This window comes from Giraffa tippelskirchi, chromosome 12 (genome assembly GCF_054371585.1).
Source record: "Giraffa tippelskirchi isolate mGirTip1 chromosome 12, T2T-mGirTip1v1.2.pri, whole genome shotgun sequence".
Classification (NCBI taxonomy): domain Eukaryota; kingdom Metazoa; phylum Chordata; class Mammalia; order Artiodactyla; family Giraffidae; genus Giraffa; species Giraffa tippelskirchi.
The window spans coordinates 11,833,924-11,858,019 of NC_137286.1; the positions used below are offsets into that span (position 1 = coordinate 11,833,924).

The following is a 24,096-nucleotide window of genomic DNA, read 5'->3' on the forward strand; positions in this document are numbered from 1 at the left end:
TGTTTTAGCTTCTGCTTCTGTTATAAAAATATATGTGAAGGTTTATGGACAATAACATTTCAAGGAACTGACATGAGCAAGTGATGAAAATGAGGTGTTAAATTTAAAAATGGCAGGTGCTTCCTTGGTGGTCAAGTGGCTAAGACTCTGCTTTCCCAAAGCAGGGGGCCTGGGTTCCTTCCCTGGTCGGGGAACTAGATCCTGCATGCTCCAGCTAGAGTTTGCATGCCACAACTAAAGACCCAGCATGCGGAAATGAAGATTGAAGATTCTGCACATGCCACAACTAAGACCTGGTGTGGCCAAATAAATTTTTTAGTTAATTAATGTAAATTTAAGAATGGCAATTCCATGTAAGTAGAAGGAAAATGGGACTAGTAAGAAATACTGAAGGGAAGGAGAGCCCTTGAGAGAGACCCAAGAAACCCTTGAATCCACACCTGAACTCAGTATACAGACTTCTGGAGATGATACCACTCAACAGGTAGATGTTTAACTAGTACCCTAAGAGAGTCAAATTGGGGTGCGCTCTTACGCTGTGATACGCTGTTTATGTTAACACGGATATAAGTCTTTAGGTAAGTAACCTGTGTTGACTATAACTTAGATGTTTCAGGTCATTCTGTGGTCAGACTTTGATTTTGCTTAACAAGGAACTATCAGATCCTTTAAATATATATATATGTATATATTCCTAAAATGTGTGTGTATGTATTCCTTTTCTGCTTGTTGGAGGGACTAAGGTATTTTTCATTTACTACACATATAAATGTTTCCTGTTTCATTTTGATAGTTAAACTACAGAGAATAAAATCAAGTAACAGGTACCTATTGAAACACAAATAGTCATAGAATTTTAGAGTTGAAAGTAACCTTACAGACTATATGATTTACTCAGAGATGAGTTGAATCTTAGGTATTTTCCCTGAGTTACAGAACTTACTGGCAGAGCTGGGTTATACACACAGCCTTTAAAAGATTACCATAGTACTTTTGCAGTTACACATTCTGAAATCTGTAGCTTACAAAGTACATGGTATTAAGGAAATTGAATTTACACACCTTTTAAAGTACTGTTTTACTTGGACCATCAGGCTTCTACCAAGTACTCTTATATAATTAAAACAATACCAACTCGAAAAAGTTATAAATGGTCAGAAATTACCTTGTTTAGTTTGTGATGTCTCTAATATTGGAACTTCAGCTCAGTTACTGATTTACAATAATCTTTTATCTTTATAAATTCCTTAAAAAAAAACTTGGGACTTCCCTGGTGATCCAGTGGTTAAGACTCCAAGCTCCCTATGCACGGGGCCTGGTTTCAATCCCTGGTCAGGGAACTAGATCCCACATGCTGCAACTATCTCAAGTGCTGCAACTAAGACCCGGCACAGCCAAATAAATAAATAATTAAAAAAGAAAAGAAAACTTAACCTGTGAAATTAAAATAGTTCATAGTTTTAAAGTAATACCTGAACTTTGCTCCTGAACATTTTATCTCCTTTGTTTAGTAAGTATGTTTATAAAGAAGAAATACCAAGATAATCATGCTCATGGTCTGGGTTATACGTCTGATGCATCTTTTTCTGATTCTAATACTGTCTTCATAAGTGAGCCACATGTATGACAAGAAAGGTTTTGAAGGTGTGAAGGACTAGTTTGAAGAACCAGTAGAAGAGAAATGCCTTGCTGGTTTTCTAATCTGCTGCCTTTAAAAGGTAATAACGGTAGCCACAGGCATACAGGACACAGTTAATGTCTGAAACAGCTCCGCAACTTTTTACTTTCATACAAGAAAGTCAACCCCACAATCCTACCTAAAAATAAGCTTGATGCTAGACTGAGATAATCTTTTAAAATATGAAACATGGAGTTCTAAATGTGAAATACACGGGCATATACGAATAGATGTGTGTTCTAAAAGTAAGTGCTTTTGTGTCACATTAAGAAATACTTCAATAGAGTTCTGTGACCAAGGACAAGAACTTTCACTCTTTTGTAATAGGTTGCTGTTGCTTGGCAGCAATATTAGTTAGGAAGTTTGAACATTTAAAGATTTCCTCCAGCAGAACTTTCCTGGCTTCTGAGATGTTAGTACTCATACTGTGTGTTTCTGTGGAGCCTAGCCCCCGTACTGATTCCCTCATGTTATGAAGTGTACTTTATTAGAATTATTTCTTCAAGCTGCTCAATTTTTAAAAAACTTTTATTGAGAAACTTGTACTTTTAAGAAAATAGAGTTTATGTTTTCTTCCAAATGGGATAATCGGTTGAAGACATCTGTGGCTCTCAGTTTTTTTGTAGTACTTTTATCTAGATCCTATTTAGTCTATTAAAGTTACACCCATTCCTCAGTAGAATTAATTCATTTTACAAATATAATGTATCATTTCTTATGATACACTAACATACTGTAGTAAGGCGCATACACAAAACATCCTGAAAACATGGGCTTTTTAACTCACTTTCAGTCACTATGTTGTGATAAAATGATTACAAGAAATTCCTGTTTGAACTTACTCTGGTGGGCAGCTGAGCACTACTGAGTTAAAACTGTATTCGAGTTTGCAGTTATATAACTATGGTAGTTACAAATTAACATGTTTTGAGAAATTATACTATGATCATTTTGTGATTTCATCTTGCATATTTAAGTATATAGTAAGATTAGCATGTAAAATTATTATAGAAATTGGAGGGTATTTGTAAAATAACAAATGAGAAACAAGTTGGTTAGTTTTTGTGATAAAGTTGGGTTCTTTTCTCACTACTTTGAACATAATTTCGGTTAGATTCAAGATTTTTAGTGTATAAAATAATATTAAAGAAACAAAAGTACTAAAAGAAAATGGACATGGACTGAGTCTTTTTTTTAATACTATCAGAGTGAGTAAGGATACCTAAGCAAGACTTTTAGAAAGCCAAACACTGTGACAGAAAAGATTAATAAATACAATTATATGGTAATAAAAGTTTCTGAACATTCTGTAAATGAGGTTAAAAGACAAAGTGGGGTAAAGTATTTAGTGTTTTCAACAGAAATGACCAAGAACTAATATGCCTTTTATAGCTCTCATGTGTACCAGTCAGAAAGACAATAGAAATTTCACTTCAAAGAAATGAAAATTAAAACCACAACGCAGTATCGTTTTTTTACTTCTCAGACTGAAAGGTCAAAAGTTTTGATGCAATATTGAGCTGAAAAGGGTGTAAAATCTATAAGATGCTGGTGGTGAGAGTGTAAATTGGTATAAGCTCCTTATAAGTCAAGTTGACTCTCAAAATTTAAAGATGCATGCTCTTGGGCCCTGTCAGCAATTGCTCTATCAGCAATTTCACTGACAGAATTTATCCTATGGATAATAGCATACATATACACAGATACATTTACAAAGCTATCGATTGCAGCATTATTCTTGGTAACAGAGGATTGGTGGTGGTGGTTTAGTCAATAAGTCATGTCCATCTCTTGCAGTGCCATGGACTGTAACCCACCAGGCTCCTCTGTCCATGGGATTTTCCCAGACAAGAATACTGGAGTGGGTTGACATTGCCTTCTCCAGAACAGCAGAGTGTAAACAACCTAAATGTTTATCAGCAGAAGACCCTAGTTAATTAAAGTAGAAGCATTTCAGTACAGTCATTCTGTGCAGCCATTAAAGAAGACCATGTGTTGTTAAGGTTCCATCTCCAGGATATGATGCTAAATGAAGACTAGCAAGATACAGGACCGTGTGTAGAATGCTTCTAGTGGAGAGTACTGGGTAGATATACATATAGTATCTCTGAAAGGAGAGTCAGACTGGATCTGGGAGGAAGGGAGTTGGGGTTGGGAGTGAGAGGGAGATTTTTCATTGTATCCTCTTGTTCTCTTTGCATTTTTAAAAAGCATATGCTGGGCTTCCCTGGTGGCTCGGTGGTAAAGAATGTGCCTGCCAATGCAGGAGACATGAGTTCCATCCCTGGTCCTGGAGGATCCCTCATACCTCGGAGCAGTTAAGCCCATGTGCCACAAGTATTGAGCCTATGCTCTAGAGCCCGAGAACCGCAACTACTGAAGCCCATGCACCCTAGAGCCCGTGCTCGGCGAGAGAGAAGCGACTGTAGTGAGAAGCCCGAGCACCGCAACCAGAGAGTAGCCCCTGCTTGTGGCAACTAGAGGAAAGCCTGTGCAGCAATGAAGACCCAGTGCAGCCAAATATTTTAAAAAAAAAAGAAAGCATGCGCTACACATTTTTCTACAAAAGCAGGGGAAAAAAGTCATGCTTTTTTAAGGGAAAAAAAAATCCAGTTTTTATTTTTTTTTGGCTGTGCTGGATCTTCATTGCCACGTGGGCTTTTCTTTAGTTGCAGTGATGGGGGAGGGGGTACTCTCTAGTGGTGGCACACAGGCTTCTCATTGTGGTGGTTTCTCTTGTTGCAGAGCATGGGCTCTAGGGTAGGCGGGGTTCAGCAGTTGCAGCTCCCAGGCTTTGTTGCTTCACAGCATGTGGGCTCTTCCCAGATCAGGAATCAAACCCGTGTCTCCTGCATTGGCAGACAGATTCTTTACCACTGAGCCACCAGGGAAGCCCCCCATGCTTTTTTTTTTAATTTATTTATTTTAATTGGAGGCTAATTACTTTACAATATTGTAGTGGTTTTTGCCATACATTGACATGAATCAGCCATGGGTGTACATATGTTCCCCATCCTGAACCCCCCTCCCACCTCCCTTCCTACCCCATCCCTCAGGGTCATCCCAGTACACTGGCCCTGAGTGCCCTGTCTCATGCATCGAACCTGAACTGGGATCTATTCCACATATGGTAATATACATGTTCCAATGCTATTCTCTCAAATCATCCCACACTCGCCTTTTCCCACAGAGTCCAAAAGTCTGTTCTTTACATCTGTGTCTCTTTTGCTGTCTCCCATATAGGGTCATCGTTACCATCTTTCTAAATTCCATATACATGCGTTAATATACTGTATTGGTGTTTTTCTTTCTGACTTACTTCACTCTGTATAATAGGCTCCAGTTTCATCCACCTCATTAGAACTGATGCAAATGCATTCTTTTTAATAGCTGAGTACTATCCCATTGTGTTTATGTACCACAGCTTTCTTATCCATTTGTCTGCTGATGGACATCTAGGTTGCTTCCATGTCCTAGCTATTGTAAACAGTGCTATGATGAACATTGGGGAACACGTGTCTCTTTCAATTCTGGTTTCCTCAGTGTGTATGCCAGGCAGTGGGATTGCTGGATCGTATGCCCCCATGCTTTTTAAATAAGGGCAGTTCAGCCATGTTAACAGTTTAAGACATTGTCGTGTGAGTAATTCAGGCCAGAAATTAAGGACTCCAGGAGAAATTAAGGACTCCAGGCTTAAAAATGTCCACATTTCCCATCTGACTACTGTTATGTCAGAAAGGGAGTAGAATGCAGTTTCTAAAGAGCTTAGGAGAGCTGGGCTAAATACGAGATAGGGTAACTAATAAAAGAGGAGGTATTTCTAAAACTGATGGGCTTAGCTGTAACCCTCTATTGTTCAGTCGTGTCTGACTGTTTGCAACCCCATGGACTGTAGCACGCCAGGCCTCCCTGTCCCTCACCATCTCCTGGAGTTTGCCAAAGTTCATGTCCACTGCATTGGTGCATTTATACAGTCCATTACAACTGTATAAAAAGCTGTAACCCTCTAGCGAGTGCATTATTCTCAAAGTATAAAAAGAATTTCCCAGTGTTACTATAACTATCCCAGTTCTCAGGTGACCTTTGGGATCAGAATTGCTCTATTTAAAGACATGGCCCAGGAAACAGTGAATGCTAGACAGTAAGCCTCTATTTATATCTTTTAAAAAGTAGCAGCTCACATTGGAGCAGCACAAGGCTATTAGGTACAGTTTTAAATAGAAATTTACTCTCATGCCAAAATTCTGCTGGGAATAGAAGTAACATCTAGAGGCACCATTACTAGTTTAAGTGAGTGCTTTTTAGGGCCAAGATACCAGAGTACTGAAAGGGTATTCTGTAGCTTTAAGATGTTTTCAAGATACTTGCTGCATATGTTTGGTGGTTTAGGAAACCATTGTCTTCATGATTGTAATTTAAGAACTTCTAAGTGGTGACTCTGAAAACCTTGTTTGTGAATGTGGTCTTTGTTTTTCTCCCATCAGTAAGAAAAATCCCTAGACAGCCAACATCACAAGAATTGTTGGCAAAACTAAATTGGGCGACTCATTTTAAATCTTGGCCTTGAAAAGAAATTATGCCCACATGCTGAAACCTGAAAGGGCTTAATAACCAAACTTACCTAGAACATGTGACACATTATGCTATGCACTGTTTTTGTTGGGAAAGTGGTAGTCTCTCAGTAGTGTCCGACTCTTTGCGACACCATAAACTGTAGCCTGCCAGGCTCCTCTGTCCATGGAATTCTCCAAGCAAGAATACTGGCATGGGAAGCCAATGCTTTCTCCAGGGGATCTTCCCAAGCCAGGGATCAAATCCAGATCTCCTGCATTGCAGGCAGGTTCTTTACCATCTGAGCCACCAGGGAAACCCATGCACTCAATAACCTTGATCTTTTTTCTCTGGAGAGTGAAGTAGAGTGTTTTGTAGCCTAGTGAGAGAGCTGTCGAGTGGCAGTAAAAATCAGTCATGCAGTAAGTAATTACTAAGCACCTACTATGTGCCAGGCACTGTTCTGGGCATAGGGTACGTGACATGAACAGACAAGTGCCTGCCCTTATGGGATTTAGATTCTGACAAGATGTGTAACATGTCATATGATGGGAAGTGCTCTGGAGAAAAGCGGGGGAGGCAGATGCTTGATTTTAAATAGGGTGGTCAGAGGCAGCCTCACTAAGCTGGCAGTTGAACAGAGGTCTAAAGAACATGATGGAGCTGGTCAGAGCCGAGCATCCAAGCAGAAGGTACACTGAGCCCAGAGGCCCTGAAACATGTTTTTCTGGCTTGTTCTAGAATCAGCAAGAAGACCAGTATGGGTGGCGTGGAGCAAGGGATGAGGGGGTAGTAGAAAATGAAGTCAGGGGCCACTTAGAACTTAGTGTGCCACATTAAGGACTTTGACTTTCATTCTGAGAAGGGAAACTATAGTAGAGGGATTTTTGAGAAGAGTAACATTTTTAAATGATCCCTCACCATGTGTTTAATAGTAGACCTGTACGGGATTTGTTAAATTTTGGTGGTTGGAGAGATCAGCAGCTTATCTTTAAGTAGGTTAAATTGCAGGTGCCTGGTAAGATACCTTAGTAAATATCAGCTAGGTGGTTAGCTATTCAAGATTGGAGCTCAGGATAGAAATTTTGGTTTTAAAGCCATGAGCCTGGATAAGATGACAAGGGAGTAGAAAAGAGAACGTGGGCATGCCGCCTCTTAGAAATTGAGTAGATGCCCCAAAGAGGAACCAGCAAAGGGCATAGGAAAAGCTGGTGAGGCAGAAGACTAATAGAAAATTATCTAGAATTGGGCTATTTAGCCACATATGGCTGTTGAATTAAAATGTAAAATTCAGTTCCTCAGTCACACAAGCCACATCTCAAGGGCTCATTTCATGTGGCTTCTGGCTGTTGACAGGGACAGGACAGATAGGGACATTTCCATCATCACTAAAATTCTATTGAGCAGTACTGTTCCAGAAGCCAACAGAAGGAAATACTTCAAGGACAAGGGAGTGTGTCCAAAAGTAATGTGAGGGGGAGTTTCCTGGTGGTCCCGTGGTTAGGATTCCATGCTTTCAGTGCCAAGGGTGTGGGTTCAGTCTCTGGTCAGGGAACCAAGATCCCCCAAGGAATGGCATGGCCAAAAAAAGTAATTTGAAGACTGAGACTTGACCACTGGGTTTAGTTATATGTAAATGACTGGCAACTTGTTGACAAGAGAGCGACTTTGATAGGAAAGGAAAGGAAAATGAAGTCGCTCGGTCGTGTTTGACTCTGTGCGACCCCATGGACTGTAGCCTACCATGCTCCTCTGTCCATGGGATTTTCCAGGCAAGAGCACTGGAGTGGCGACTTTGATGGAGTCAGAGACAAGAACCTGACAGAAGTGTATTCAGGATAAACTGGACGATAGGATTAGAAAATACAGACATCGTTCCCCACCGTGAGCCTGGGCTGGCAGCTGTCTGCAGTCTACCTGGTGTGGTCCTGTCTACACTGACATCCCTGCCACTGAGGGTCCTGACATGCCCGGCCTGCAGCTCCCAGTGCCCCGTGCCCAGATCCATTCCAAGCCACTACAGGAGCAGCTCAGGACCGTGGATGTTGCCACTGGGCCCACCACCTGCTTCCTGTTTCCTCCTGCCTGGGGTTGGGCCTTGCCACACCCGGAGAACTACAAGAAGCAGGAGTTAGGGAGGACTGTCCTCTCCTTTATCTGTGACCTGACCACCCCCAGCCTGTCCTGATCATGTCTACTGCATTCCTGGCTGGCCTCCCCTAGAACTTGGCCTTCAGTTACAGTGACCTCCTGCAGCTGACCTTCATGACCTCTCTCCATGGCTGACATCCCAGGACCACACATAATTAGTTTATAAGGCTCTGCTCAGTAGGACCCCTTGTAACAAGTGTATTTAAACCTTGGGAAAAAATATTTTGAAAAAGAATATATAGACACCTTTTTAAAGATTTGCAGAATTCAAACAGCTGGCATTAGCCTACCATGAAATGTTTGTTAATGCTGTTCCAAAGAGAGCTCTCAGTGACTAACAGGTGAGGCTTTATGGTGCATAAAAACCCCTGGCCCAAAAGAAAGAAAAAAATAAAACAACACTCCAGCCCAGGGACTCTCAACCCTAACAGACCTGCTTGCTGCTGCTGCTGCTAAGTCACTTCAGTCGTGTCCGACTCTGTGCTACCCCATAGACGGCAGCCTACCAGGCTCCCCCGTCCCTGGGATTCTCCAGGCAAGAACACTGGAGTGGGTTGCCATTTCCTTCTCCAGTGCATGAAAGGGAAAAGTGAAAGTGAAGTCGCTCAGTCGTGTCCGATTCTTAGCGACCCCATGGACTGTAGCCTACCGGGCTCCTCCGTCCATGGGATTTTCCAGGCAAGAGTACTGGAGTGGGGTGCCATTGCCTTCTCCCAACAGACTTGCTTGAAGAGCTCTCAAAACATTGCCTTGGCCCCTCTCCCAGGGATTGATAGCTGGGAAGGGACCCTGGCATTGTTTATATGAGGAGTTTTGCAGTTTTTTTATTTCCTTGAGTGATTCTAATATTCAGACACAGTTCAAGACCCACTCACTGCCTTAGACCAAAACAAAAATATCAATGCATGATGATTCCCAACCATGGTCTAGAATTATGTAGAACATTATAAACATATTGGAGAACTTATAAAGTATGGCACTTATTTGATGCAAAAATGAGTCATGTGGTATTGTGATAACTTTTTCTGCCAGTTTTTTAGAGAGATTGAGAACGTTAAATCCATCAAGAAGGAAATCAACAGTAGATAAATTTAACAAAGACTTTAACACAACTCACGATGAACAAACATACAGGTTTGATTATTCTGTGGGTGCTGTCACTTCAGAGCACTTCATCTGATGATTCCACTTCCCCAAAGAAAAGCTTGTTAGTTATGAAAGCTTTGTTTGAAGTAGAATCAAATTCTAAGGGAATCACGTTTTTCCCTTTAAAACTATAGTTTTTTTTTTTTTAATGATTTTATTTATTTTTGGCTGTTCAGGGTCTTCAGTTGCTGGATGGGCTACTCTCTAGTTGCGGTGTGTGGGCTTATCGTGGTGGCTTCTCTTGTTGCAGAGCAGAGCCTCTAGGGTGCGTGGGCTTCAGTAGTTGTACACGTGGGCTCAGTAGTTGTGGTTGCAGGCTCTAGAGGGGCCTTTGGCAAGTGCCTCAACTTGCATGGAACTGTTTCCTCCCCTCAGTCATGTCTGAGGACATGACCCCACGGAGGCCAGGTTCCTCTGTCCATGGGATTTCCCAGTCAAGAACACTGGAGTGGGTTGCCATTTCCTTCTCCATGTAGCATCTTTAAAACCAGAAAATGTCCCCAAATTCCCTGGCAATCCAGCGGTTAGGATTCCACGCCCCCACTGTAGGGAGCACAGGTTCAATCCCTGGTTGGGGAATGAAAATCCTGCATGGTGCTCTGCACGGCGAAAAAAGAAAAAGCGATGGACTGAGTGTTTACTTAGCAGATTCCAAAATACTAGAATTTTAAGTCTAAGAAAGTCTACCTCAATAAAATAAGGAATTACTACAAGACAAATAGCAAACTCACAAACCTTTCATTACATCATTTGTATAACAAAAAGTGATGGAAATAATGTTCTTAAAACGATTTCCAAACTAGCACTGCCTCAGGACAAATCAAAACAAGAAACTCTGCAATGACTTTTCTTAAATTATGTCCTTTTTTTGATAAGCAGTATAGTAGAATGATATAGCTGGATATCTGAAGCCAGATATCCTGGGTTCAAATCCTGGCTCTTCCCCTAGCGGTGTGACCAATAGCAAGTTATTAATTCCTGTGTGCCTCAGGCATCTTCGTTTTCCTCTTCTGTAAAGTGGTACTAGTACTAACACATACTTGCATCATAGAACTCTCATGCAGCATGAATGTGTATATCTCAGGAATCTGCCTGCAGCCATGCATACTTTTAGTACTCAAAAGATACAAGTGACTTGGTTACCTGACCCTTGCAAAAACACGTATTTCAAACTGTTGCTTAATTTGAAGACTCAGTGTATTAGTGTCTTGTAGCAAAAAAACATTTCAGTAACTAGACCTTTGGAAGTAGTAAAGGAGAGAAATGAGACTATTGGAGAAGAATCGGATTGTGCCTCTCCTGAGTTACAAGGGCACCTGCTTTATCTTTCAAGTAAAAGCTTCCTATGGAATGCCCAGCCTTCCATTCTGGTCAAACCTGACTTGAAGCTGCTTGAAAACTTTTTGATTTTCAGTAGCTCGTACAAATTTAGAAAAACCTTTCTCAGTTCTTTTCCATTTATTAGCATGGTTAGGCAGACAGTACCCAGTGCTGAAACATCTGACATCTGTGAGAGGCCCTACAGCTCAGGGGTTAGGAATAAAGGCATCAGATGCTGGGTTAGGCTCTGGCTTTGCTTCTTGGCTATGTGACCTTCGGCAAGTTACAGAACTTCAGCTCACTGTCCTTATCTGTAAAATCTGGATAACTGTTATCTCATAGGGCTGTTGGAGGACTACATGAGTTGATTCATGTTAAAGCTCTTAGAATAGAGCCCAAGAGAAGCACCGAAAAATGTTACGATTCTTATTAAAAATCAGTGTAAAACATTTCTCTGGTATTGATGACATAACTATAAAAATATATCTTGATCTCACCCAGAAAAAAAAGAAAAAAAATCCTAAAATCTAGTTTTCCATTTTTCAGTTATTTGTATTGTTACCAGACATGAGGTAGTAAGTACAAATGCAGAAGAGGCAGTACAGGGATCACATCTTCATGCAGTTAACCTATCGCCTGAAGACTACACCTTAGGCAGAAAAGAAAATCAGAGGGATGGTGACTTGAGAGCATCGTTTAGATAGCACACATCTGACAGGGACTGGACTGTTTTCATTGAACACCTTGTTTCCATCTTCTGTGTGTTAGACTGCTCAGCTTTCAAACATTCAGTCTTTTCCCAAGTAGTTTTTTTTTTAAGTTGCATTAATAATTCTAGCTAATGAATAGCGCCCGTAGCATTACCAAAAGGAAGATCACATATTGCTTCTCAAGACACCCATCACCTCAATAATTTCATACCAATTTCTCACAAGCTGATAGAAAATGAGCATAGTGCCTTAGCTACAGTGGGATGAACTGGTGTTTTAGTTTGAAGAATTTTAAAGCAAGCCAAGTAATTGTATAAAATTTAAATTTTATGATCATGTTTGGACCTTTTTACATTAAGCACAATGGAAATGTTCATATTCATTTTTCCCCAAAGGAAAATTTTCTGAATTATCACTATGTTGCACAGTAAAATAAAAATATGAGTCCAGGTACTTATTCAAGTTTCTAAGGAATGCAAATAACAGATAAAATTTTACTTCCAAAATCTGAAGTCATCCACATGATTTTGTAGTACTGATTCTCAGTCTTGACCTAAAAATTAATTATTCAGATAAAGTTAGCCCCCTAGCCACATTCTTTAAAAAGCTTCTGCCCCACCACAACTTCCTGAGATCTGTGAGGAAACTGCAGTCTTGTGATCAGGCTCCATATAGTACTGGCAGTTTTGTACTTGTAAGGAAAAAATGATGACTGATTCTATGTGTCAATCAGTTGTAGTCTGCTGATCTGATTAGAAGCCTTGACAAATGCTTGGTGGCGATTGCATATAACTGCCAAGCATATGGGAATAATACAGTAGCCCACCGTTTTGGGGTCAGCTCTTGTACAAGAGTAAAGGAATAAAAACATCTGTAAGTAAGGTATCAGAAAAACTATTGTCCAGAACCAAAAAGGCAGGGAGAGTAACCGAGTTTTCAAGGAGTGTGTCCACGTGGTTCCTTCAAGGGGCTCCTCTGGGTGCTGTTGAATGTGTTCCAAGGCCAGCCTGTTGTAAGTCTCATTGATTTCAAAAACGTAGTAAAATACTGCTGCACTTGCTAATAGATACAGTCCCACTCCGATCCATCCCATCCGCTGACGGAAATTCATCATTCTCCATGCTCTGTGCCTTCCAGTTAAAAACAACACAGTTAGGGTCTAGTAATGCTGTCATGGCAACTATTCCAAATGTACTTAACTTTTTTTCCCAATGAACTCTAAAATACCCCATAACGCATTTGAGGTTTTAAATAACTACATCTATTAAGAAATGTAAACAACTTACAGGTTGTTTTATGTAACAGACATGATAAAGTTTCATTATATATTGAGAATGCTTTTTATTGAAGCCCACAGATAAATCACTATATCTGACTTAAACAGGTCCAGCACACCGCCCCTTAAACTGTAATTAAATTAATTTCCTACGGAACATTTCACTGTTAACAGTTCAAATACTTCCTGATTTAACAATATTGCTGCAGACATGAACGCTTGGTTCTTCAAGTCAAACCTATGTCGGAGCCCCCAAGTTAAGACAGTAACTCTTAAACACTTACAGTGGTCCCGAAAATCTTCCTGTTCCCACGGCAAGCGTTAAAGAGTCACTCAGTTCTGAATAATCGGGTGGCTTTGGCATTTCAGAGAAAAAGCCACCATGAAAGAAATGCCCCGGGGTCACCGGCTGGGAGAATGGTGAGCACGGCCAGCCTGGAGCAAAGACTAAGTGTGATTAAGCACAGCGTGACTGCAGCCGGTCACGCGGCGGGCTAGTCCCCGTCGCTGCTGCCCGAGCCCCAGCCTGTGTCGCTCGGCCCAGCCGGGAGGCTTCCCCCGACACCTGGGCCTTCCCTGCAGCCGGCCCCGCCCCCTGTCGCGCAGCAGGGACCGCCGGCCGCGACCAGGGCTGCGCAGGCGGCGCCAGACCCGGGCCTCTCCGCCTTGCAGCGCCGAGAGCCCAGTGCCGGGCAGCGGCCACCGGCCGAGGCTGCAGTGCTGGGCAGGTCCCGGGTCTCACCTCCAGTCCGGGTTGGCCCGCCTGCCCGCCGTCCCGGATGCTGCCACACTCGGGGCTTCCGGCTCCGGCCGGAAGCGCGCATGCCCCGCCCCCGAAAGACCCGGCCCTCCCCGTGACGTCTGCCCGTGATACCGCCTCCAGCGCGCTCCAATCGGCTCCAGCTGTCTGGCGAAAGTTGGAGAGTGGCAAAGACCCCCTTCTGGTGGGCGGCCGTTCGGGCCTGGCCACTTCAACCCTCCTCCAAGTTTCGCCCTGGTGCTTCTCTCGCGGTTCTGATGCCCCAGCTGTTCCGCCCCGCGGAAAGCCCCGCAGCGTCGGGCGTTCAGCTGTCACCCGGCGCGCCTCTGGTATCCCCCTCGGGTGTGCATCGAGTAGAGAAGAGGCCGCCCCTCGCGTTCCTCGGGCCTGGCGGTCCGGGAAGCGTCACGAGCGGGCCCTGGTGCCTGGGCTGCCGGCGATGCACTCAGACACCGACAGCTAGACCCGAGGCCCCGAGAGACTACGGTGACTGCTTGCCGCAATGGGGCTGGCCGCTGGCGCGGGTGCGCGAGCTTTCTCCGGGCTCGAGTCTCGGGTCATTCATTGACACTTTCAAACTGACCTGACTGCGTCGTCCTCGCAGCCCGTCGGAACTCCGAACGTTGGCCAGACTTAACTCTAGTACCGCGGAGGAATACTGTTAATTGCGGTGGTGTCAGTGGTGTGGGAAAAATTGGAATTTAAATCTGTTGCTTGGGGCACCATGACGCTGAGGCTCTTAGGAGACTGGTGTAGGGGGATGGGTGTGAACTCGCGGAAAGCACCGTTGGTTGCCGGCATCACCCAGACCTGTGATGTGGCAGAAATCTGCGAGCTGGTGTAGCCCCGGGAGTACCGACTCCTCGGGAGGATGTCCCGGAGGGACGAGATCAGGAATGTAGCCTTAATAGGACTTACTGAGGAGACAAGTCATGCTCTGGTCCCTAAGGAGATACCCCGAGGCGGGGATTCCTGGAGAGTGATCATTAAGCCCCCTGACCCAGATAGTGAATTTTTAAGCGGATTAAATGCATCACCGACTCGATGGACAAGGGTTTGGGTAGACTCCGGGAGTTGGTGATGGACAGAGAGGCCTGGCGTGCTGCAATTCATGGGGTCGCAAAGAGTCGGACACGACTGAGCGACTGAACTTAACTGAACTGAAATGAACTCTTAGAGGGGGAGGGCGTGACATTGGGTGAGTTTACCAGAGCTCTTGCGAATGGAAACGACCCTTTGATCTAGACTAGGACGTGATTCTAGGAATGAGGGCCCCTTTGTTGGCTCAGGCAGTCCATGAGGCTCTTCAGCCTGCCCTGCAACACCTGAAATACAAAAAACTGAAAGTTTTCTCAGGCAGTGATCCTCCAGAGCTAGAAGAAGAAGAGTTTGAATCCTGGCTGTTTTCATACTACTCAAATGATGAGGATATGAAAGACGTAAGATGCCGAAAAAAGAAGGCGATTGCTAGAGAGCTTCAGAGACCCAGCATCCGGTATCATTCGTGTCCTCCAAATAAACAGTCCTTTAATCACAACTCCTGAATGCCTGCAGGCTCTGGGAGTTGCAGGTCAAATACCTGACCATGTACCAGAAGGAGGGAGAAAATTGCCTGCTTAGGTAATAAGGCTGGAACCTTAACTACAGAAACTGGTAGAGAGAGGAGCCTTTGAGTGAGCCTGGAGCAGGTCCTTGCTGGAGCAGTCCACAGAACACCGTGCAGGCAGGCTTCTTAGAGTTCAGTTCAGTTCAGTCGCTCAGTCGTGTCCGACTCTTTGCGACCCCATGAATTGCAGCACGCCAGGCCTCTCTGTCCATCACCAACTCCCGGAGTCTACCCAAACCCATGTCCATCGACTCAGTGATGCCATCCAACCATCTCATCCTCTGTCGTCCCCTTCTCCTCCCGCCCCCGATCCTACCCAGCATTAGGGTTTTTTCCAATGAGTCAACTCTTCACATGAGGTGGCCAAAGTATTGGAGTTTCAGCTTCAACATCAGTCCTTCCAATGAACACCCAGGATTGATCTCCTTTAGGATGGATTGATTGGATCTCCTTGCAGTCCAAGGGACTCTCAAGAGTCTTCTCCAACACCACAGTTCAAAAGCATCAATTCTGCAGTGCTCAGCTTTCTTCACCGTCCAACTCTCACATCCATACATGATCACTGGAAAAACCATAGCCTTGACTAGACTGACTTTTGTTGGCAAAGTAATGTCTCTGCTTTTAAATATGCTATCTAGGTTGGCCATAACCTTCCTTCCAAGGAGTAAGCGTCTTTTAATTTCATGGCTGCAATCACCATCAGCAGTGATTTTAGAGCCCCCCAAAATAAAGTCTGACTCTGTTTCCATCTATTTCCCATGAAGTGATGGGACCAGATGCCATGATCTTAGTTTTCTGAACGTTGAGCTTTAAGCCAACGTTTTCACTCTCCTCTTTCACTTTCATCAAGAGGCTCTTTAGTTCTTCTTCACTTTCTGCCATAAGGGTGGTGTCATCTGCATATCTGAGGTTATTGATATTTCTCCCGGCAATCTTGATTCCAGCTTGTGTTTCTTCTAGCCCAGCGTTTCTCATGATGTACTCTGCATATAAGTTAAATAAGCAAGGTGACAAGATACAGCCTTGATGTACTCCTTTTCCTATTTGGAACCAGTCTGTTGTTCCATGTCCAGTTCTAACTGTTACTTCCTGACCTGCATACAGATTTGTCAAGAGACAGGTCAAATGGTCTGGTATTCCCATCTCTTTCAGAATTTTCCACAGTTTCTTGTGATCCACACAGTCAAAGGCTTTGGCATAGTCAATAAAGCAGAAATAGATGTTTTTCTGGAACTCTCTTGCTTTTTCGATGATCCAGCGGATATTGGCAATTTGATCTCTGGTTCCTCTGCCTTTTCTAAAACCAGCTTGAACATCTGGAAGTTCACGGTTCACGTATTGCTGAAGCCTGGCTTGGAGAATTTTGAGCATTACTTTGCTGGCGTGTGAGATGAGTGCAATTGTGCGGTAGTTTGAGCATTCTTTGGCATTGCCTTTCTTTGAGATTGGAACGAAAACTGACCTTTTCCAGTCCTGTGGCCACTGCTGAGTTTTCCAAATTTGCTGGCATATCGAGTGCAGCACTTTCACAGCATCATCTTTCAGGATTTGAAATAGCTCAACTGGAATTCCATCACCTCCACTAGCTTTGTTCGTAGTGATGCTTTCTAAGGCCCACTTGACTTCACATTCCAGGATGTCTGGCTCTAGGTGAGTGATCACACCATCGTGATTATCTGGGTTGTGAAGATCTTTTTTGTACAGTTTTCTGTGTATTCTTGCCACCTCTTCTTAATATCTTCTACTTCTGTTACTGACACTAATAAAGGATGAAGAGGCAGCTGAAGAGGAGGAGGAGGCCCTCCTCCAGGCAGGACCTGAGGGACATTTTATCTGAATCTTGGGAAGTGCAGAAGGGCTATCTGCAGTGAGCAGAGCATGAGGCTGAACTGTCTGTATGCTCAGTGATAGACATTAACCTATCTTGTGCTGCCAAGTAACTCATGTTTGTGCAGTTCTTAGTATAATCTTTTGTCATTTCTGTGCCCATGTAATGTCTCCTAAATGCGTCATTGACTAGAAGGATATAGTTTGGCACTGGTATTTATATGTTTATATTCACCTATGAATTTGTTTTTTAATCACTCACAGTTGTACAGAAAGTTTTATCACTACACACAGGTGATGCTCTGAGAGGACGGGCCTGGCTCAGGTGCACATGCTGATCAGATCTCGTTCAGATGTCAGCTTGTGTGATAATAGGGGCAGCTGTCCTATGTGATGATGCGTCATAGGTAGTTTTTAGGTAAGCATGTGTGTGTTAGTCGCTCAGTCATGTCCAACTCTTTGCAACCCATGGACTGTAGCCTGCCAGGCTCCTCTGTCCATGGAATTCTCCAGGCAAGAACACTGGAGTGGGTTGCCATTCCCTTCTCCAGGGGATCTTCCCGATCTAGGGATCGAACCCGGGTTTCCAGCACTGCAGGCAGATTCTTTACCATCTGAGCCACCAAGGACGTCCAGTTAGGTATGTCTGGCCCTACATTAATCATGAAGATCATGAGTGGTGGTTTTATTTTCTTTGTGAGTAGGAATTTTATCGATTCTATGCCATCAAAACAAGAGGCAGAATTCAACGCTGTGGTTGGTGAGTTTGCAGCTGCCATCTCTAACCCCAGATTTCTCATGTGTGTCATCAAAGCATCTAGTTGTGAATGTCATATTAATAGGTTGCGTTCAATTATAGATTGAATTCAATTCAATTATAGATGTGAATTTATAAAATAAAGAAATGTGAATAAAATGACCTTTTTCCCTATTTTGTTTATACCAAGTTTCCAAGAGGGGTTTCACTTGAACAAAGTGTTCCGAAAGCATGAATCTGAAAGCCACTGAAATTGCAGTCTTAGTCCTTTGGACACTTAGTCCCTTGGACACTTTCCTCCTGGTGCCCAGGGGTAGGGAGTAGTTTTCGAACTGAGAATGCTGGTGGGACCTTCTCCTGAAGCACAATGGAATGAAATGAGACTGCACAAATGAGTGCAAGTAACAGGTCCCAACGTATCAATGTGTTGAATCTGGAGGGTGAAGGGAAAGACAGAATCATTGCATCCCTCTGGGTAGTCCATGTACTTCCTCACTTAATCCTCGTAAAAATCCTGCAAAATGGGGAAACAACTGGTTTCAGAATTCTGTCATCTGCCTTACTGCAAGACCCGTGCTCTTCCCACTGTCAAGAAAGAGAAGCAGTCCTAAGGGTGTCTGGACCCAGCCTCACAAGGGAAGTCAGGCAGATTGTTAACAACATTTAATAATTAGTGTGGAATACATCTTTCTTTTTTTAAAACAAACAAACAAATGAATGTATTTGTTTATTTGGCAGTGACTGGTCTTAGTTGCAGCATGCAGGCAGCATGCAAAATCTCCTGTGTACACAGGATCTTGTTTTCAGTTGTGGCATGCGGGATGTAGTTCCCTGGCTAGGCATTGAACCAAGGCCCTCAGCAGTGAGAGCACAGAGTCCAAACCGTTGACCACCAGGAAAGTCCCTAGACAACATCTTTCTTAAACACTACTGCCAACTGGACGCTCTAATGAGGAGTATGAGAACCTGTAAAACCAGTGGGCAGCAGGGAGGGTGGACATGGGCTAGTGATTTGGTCTCAAAATGAAAAGGAAGAATGAAAGCATCAAAGTTGAAAATTGCTGAAAGATCATACTGAAAGTCTTTAATAAAAATACCCCCAAAGAACCAGTTTTGGGATATACACTTTTGGGTTTAGATACAAAGTCATAGTATAATGTTTCTGTTATGAATAAATATCATGGTTTCATTCTTTATAAATTCACATGTGTTCCCCCTACAGAAGGTTAAATACATATCAAACCATCTTGTTGTACCTCCTTAAATGTATGTAATTTTAACTTGTCAAATACAAGTGTGTAATAAAAGTGTGTTTGTCAGTTATGTCCAACTCATGTGACCACGTGGACTGTAGCCAACCAGACTCCTTTGCCCATGGAATTCTCCAGTCAAGAACATTGAAGAGGGTAGCCATTCCCTTCTTCAAAGGATCTTCTCGATCCAGGGATCAAACCCGATTCTTTACTATCTGAGCCACCAAGGAAGCCCAAAAGTGAGGAGAAAGAAGCTAAACAGGAGATGCCACATAGACTCTGGATAAAATCAGAGATGTAACTCTGATCTTGTTTATATGTGTATAGTCATTTGTTTGCCACCTTAGTAGGAAGTGGTATTAGCTATGTTTTGCTAACAGACATTGTGAATGTGTGCACACATAGGTGTTAATAAATGTTGCACCCCTCCTGTATATGAGGCATTGAGATGGAGGGGGGTGATTATATAATTAAATTTAGGTTATAAGCCTAGCCTTGGAGATCTACCCAGAGTCAATAATAGCTGACTTTGAACACTTGCTGTGGACTAAGCACTGAACACCACTGAATGCATTTGGTCCTCCAACAATACTGTAAGCAAAGCTTTTTGTTTTCCCACTTTACAGATGAAAGAGAGGCAAAGAGAAGTCAAGTAACTTGCCCAGGCTTCCCTAACTAATAAGTGGCAGCATCAGGATATATATTTAGGCCATCTATTTTGAGTCCTTGATCTTAATCAACTGTGTGCTGCTTTGTTAAGTTTTGTGAAAAACATATCATCACTTCCTCTCTTTTACGGATGAGAGGATTGAGACTCAAAGATTCAGTGACCAGAGAGTGGAGGAGGCACAAAGTCTGACTCCAGAGAGCTTTTCTTAAGGTGTTCTAACATATGCATCTGGTAAACACTACATAATTGTAAAAAATGGCAGTCATGTTTATGAAATCATGTGCAGTAATGAAACAGATATTCTTTAAAAGCTATAGTTAAAAAACATAAAAGACAAAGAGAATACCAAAATGCTAACCGTGTCAAAATGATGGGATTATAAGGATAGTTTAGTTTTCTTTTGGTTGTTTCTTAGTTTTCTAAATGGTTGTTTTTTACATGAAAAATAAATATGCAAAAAATGTTTCTATGGAGCAAAAATCAGTTGGTGACAGGAGCCACCCAGAAAGAGCTCCCCTGGCAAAAGCCACAATTTGAGGAACAAACTGAGTAGGGTAATACAGGGTTATGACCCAAAGTACAAAATAAATACACAGGAGTTCATTCTAAGGAAACGCGGGAGGAAAGTCCAGCTTTTCTTCAGAAGAATTTCAAATCGTTTGTGTAACTATTTCCCCTTTTAGGAGGTGGAATTTATTCCTGTCCCCTTTTAAATGTGGGCTGAATTTAGATGTAGAATATGGAAAGGAAAAATAGGAACTTTTCAGTGAAGAAATGTGGCAAGGACTACATTGCTCGGACAAGGTTAATATAGGAATCAGTCACGCTGATGGCATGTGTCTCTGATATGATGAAACAACAAGGGCGCTTCACGTCCTCAGAAGCCATAACACAGTCTAGTCATGAGCAAAACACAGGGTTAATTCACACTGAAGGGCGTTCTACAAAAGACCTGACCAACACTCCTCAGAACTGTCAAGATCAGGAAAAACAAGAAAAGACTGGAAAACTGTCAAAGACCAAAGGAGGGTAAGGAGACCTGGTAATTAATGTAGTGTGGTATTCTGGACAGGCTTTTGGAACAGACAAAGGATCTCAGTGGAAGAGTGAAATCTGAATATGCTCTGGAGTGTAGTGACTAGTAACATATCAAGGTTGGTTTCTCGGAGGTGACAAATTACCACGGTAATGAAAGCTGTTAAAAGGAGAAACTGCGTGAGTATACACAAAGTCTCTGAACTGAGAAGGACAAATACCATATGATATTGCTTATATGCTTTATTTAAAAATAAAAAGATACAAATAAGCTTATTTACAAAACAGAAACAGACTCCAGACCTAGAGAATGAATATTATGGTAACCAGAGGGGAAAGGTAGTGGGGAGGTATAGTTAGGGAGTATGGTGTTGATGTAGACACACTGCTATATGTAACATGACTAGCCAACAAGGACCTACTGAATAGCACAAGGGAAAGAAAAATATCTATAGCTAAAAGACAACAGCAGCTGTTTGACTGCTGTAGTAATCAAAGAAATTTAATAAAAATGATGAATGTCTAAAAAACAAGAAACAAACAAAATTCTCTGTACTATCTTTGTAACTTTTCTGAAAGTATCAAACTACTTTGAAATAAGTTGTTTGCTGAAATATATACATAGGTACTTACATATATATGCAAATAGATAACAAATGACCTGGGAATTAAGTCACTAGGGAGTGAGTAACTGGATTGCGGGCCCGTCCCCAAAATGGTTATTCATCTACAAACCACCAGGTGGCGGTAAGGACTCAGGTTAGACCTTGGCCAGGCCAAAGGAGGGAATGGGATCATTTCTTACATAAGTGGCATCATGCCTGCCTCCTTCAAAGACTGGAAAATTTCTCAAGGCTTTATGTGGAAAAATATTTAAATGCTCAATCTGGAACTGTGACTTCCTCTCTAGGTCCATGACCCTTCTAGAAATCTTTTTTAAAAAAATTTGAAGTATAATACTGGGGCTTCCCTGGTGGCTCAGCAGCAAAGAAGCTGCCTGCAATGCAGGAGAGGTGGGTTCTATTCCTGGATTGGGAAGATCCCCTGGAGAAGGAAATGGCAACCCACTCCAGTGTTCTTGCCTGGAGAATTCCATGGTCAGAGGAGCCTAGTGGGCTGCAGTCCATGCGGTTGCACAAAGAGACGGACAGGACTTAGCAACCAAGCAACAACAGCATAGCTGATTTACAATGTTAATTTCTGCTGTACAGTACAATGATTCAGTGATACATATATATATACATTCTTTTTGTATATTCTTTTCCATATAGTTATCACAGAATTCTTTTTCTTTTGGCCACATAATTTGGCTTGTGGAATCACTCCTTGGAAGAAAAGCTATGATCAACTTAGACAGCATATTAAAAAGCAGAGACATTACTTTGCTGACAAAGGTCCGTCCAATCAAATCTATGGTTCTTCCAGTGGTCATGTATGGATGTGAGAGCTGGACTGTGAAGAAAGCTGAGCGTTGAAGAATTGATGCTTTTGAACCGTGGTGTTGGAGAAGACTCTTGAGAGTCCCTTAGACTGAAAGGAGATCCAACCAGTTAATCCTAAAGGAAATCAGTCCTGAATATTCATTGGAAGGACTGATACTGAAGCTGAAACTCCAATACTCTGGCCACCTGATTCGAGAACGGACTCCTTGGAAAAGACCCTGATGCTGGGAAAGATTGAAGGCGGGAGGAGAAGGGGATGACAGAGGATGAGATGGTTGGATGGCATCACCAACTAAATGGACGTGAGTTTGAGCAAGCTTCAGGAGATAGTGAAGGGTCAGGGAAGCTGGTGTGCTACAGTCCATGGGGTCACAAAGAGTCAGACACGACTGAGTGACTGAACTGAACTGAACTGACCAGGAATTGAACCTGACCAGGGCCGGCCACCTTGGTGAAAGTGCCAAGTCTCCTAGCCACTGGACATCCAGGGAATTCCCTGTCACAGGACACTGAATACAGCTCCCTGTGCTCTACAGTAAGACCTTGTTGTTTATAGAATCTCCTACATTGGCAAAGAGGCCTGGCCATGACAAATGGAGTGATCCATCTGTACAAGTGAAAAACATCTTCAGTGGGACTTCCTGGTGGTGCAGTGGCTATGACTCTGAACTCCCAATGCAGGGAGCCCAGGTCAGGGAACTAGATCCCACAAGCTACAACTAAAGATACAGCATGCTACAAGGAAAATAAAAAATCCTGCATGCTGCAACTAAGACCTGGCACAAGCCAAATAAATAAATATTTAAAAAAAAAGAAAAACATTCTTAATGATTCCTCTTCACTCCCAGTCAGAGCATTTCACAAATTGGAAAGTAGCTGGTTTCAGAGATCAATTTCTGAAAGTCTCTTAAAGAGAATGACATTTAGGCCAGCAGTACTAATGTTTAGCCATCATAGGTTTCCCATACACTTTCCTGCCTCTGCTACCAGCGAGCCGTACCCTGCTTTCAGAGGTCTTAGTTTTCTTATGTTCATGGTGTGTGTTAGTCATTCAGTCGTGTCCGACTCTTTGCAACCCCATGGACTGTGACCCACTAGCCTCCTTTATCCATGGGAATTCTCCAGACAAGAATACTGGATTGGGTTGCTTGTCCTCCTCCAGGATATCATCCTGACCCAGGGATAGAACCCACATCTCCTGCATTACAGGTGGATTCTTTACTGCTGAGCCACTGGTGAAGCCTAGTATGTTAAATAATTCACTGTAAAATAGGGTAGTCAGGCTCTTAGTCAGCATCCAGAGAGGTGGTTTGGAAGTTGGAAAGCTGGGGTCTAAAATAGAATATTGCCAATGAGGCAAGGGAGGCTCACAGAAGGTGACTGATTTGCTCAAGAACACACACTAGTTAGTGTCAGAGTACAAACTTGAGCCCAAGTCTGAGCCTGCTTCTCGTTTGCTCTATGACCTGCAGTAAAGGCCCTTAATTCCTCCTGGACTTCAGTTTACTCTCCTACGAAAGCTATGATCCCTTGGTTTAGTTGCTAAGTGTTGTCTGACTCTTGCAACCCCATGGACTACAGCCCACCAGCCTCCTCTATCCATGGGATTTCCCTGGCAAGAATACTGGAGTGGGTTGCCATTTCCTTCTCCAGTTATATGATCCCTTGTAACTCTAAAACTGTGTGACTCAAAAGACATTCTAATTATCTTTATTTGAATATCCTTAATGTAAAAAGTAACTCTAAATTCTTAATATAGACTCTAAATGCCTAATAGTTGTCACTTAACATGTGTTCTCAAATATCAGGTATCTTTTGATGAGTGTGCTAAGTCCCTAACTAGATTCTATGTTTTTCCTGATATCAAGGTGAATTTTATTCTTATATAGGCCCAACATGGTGTTTCATACTTTG

General features: G+C 42.7%; 1 protein-coding gene across 3 annotated transcripts; it reads right to left on the reverse strand.

Annotated features, from left to right (window-relative positions):
• Positions 1 to 11,862: 11,862 nt before the first annotated feature.
• Positions 11,863 to 13,625, reverse strand: LYSET (lysosomal enzyme trafficking factor). 3 transcript variants are annotated; one of them, XM_081548151.1, is made up of 3 exons: positions 13,575 to 13,625; positions 13,117 to 13,267; positions 11,863 to 12,680 (listed from the first exon to the last, which is right to left on the reverse strand). In XM_081548151.1, exons 2-3 carry the CDS (start codon positions 13,194 to 13,196, stop codon positions 12,275 to 12,277), a joined length of 486 nt encoding a protein of 161 aa, XP_081404277.1. In that variant the 5' UTR covers positions 13,197 to 13,267; positions 13,575 to 13,625; the 3' UTR covers positions 11,863 to 12,274. The 3 variants fall into 3 exon arrangements, with proteins under 3 accessions (XP_081404277.1, XP_081404279.1, XP_081404278.1); XM_081548153.1 differs by having other exon boundaries at positions 11,863 to 12,686; positions 13,575 to 13,607; XM_081548152.1 differs by lacking the exon at positions 13,117 to 13,267 and having other exon boundaries at positions 11,863 to 12,686.
• Positions 13,626 to 24,096: the final 10,471 nt, after the last annotated feature.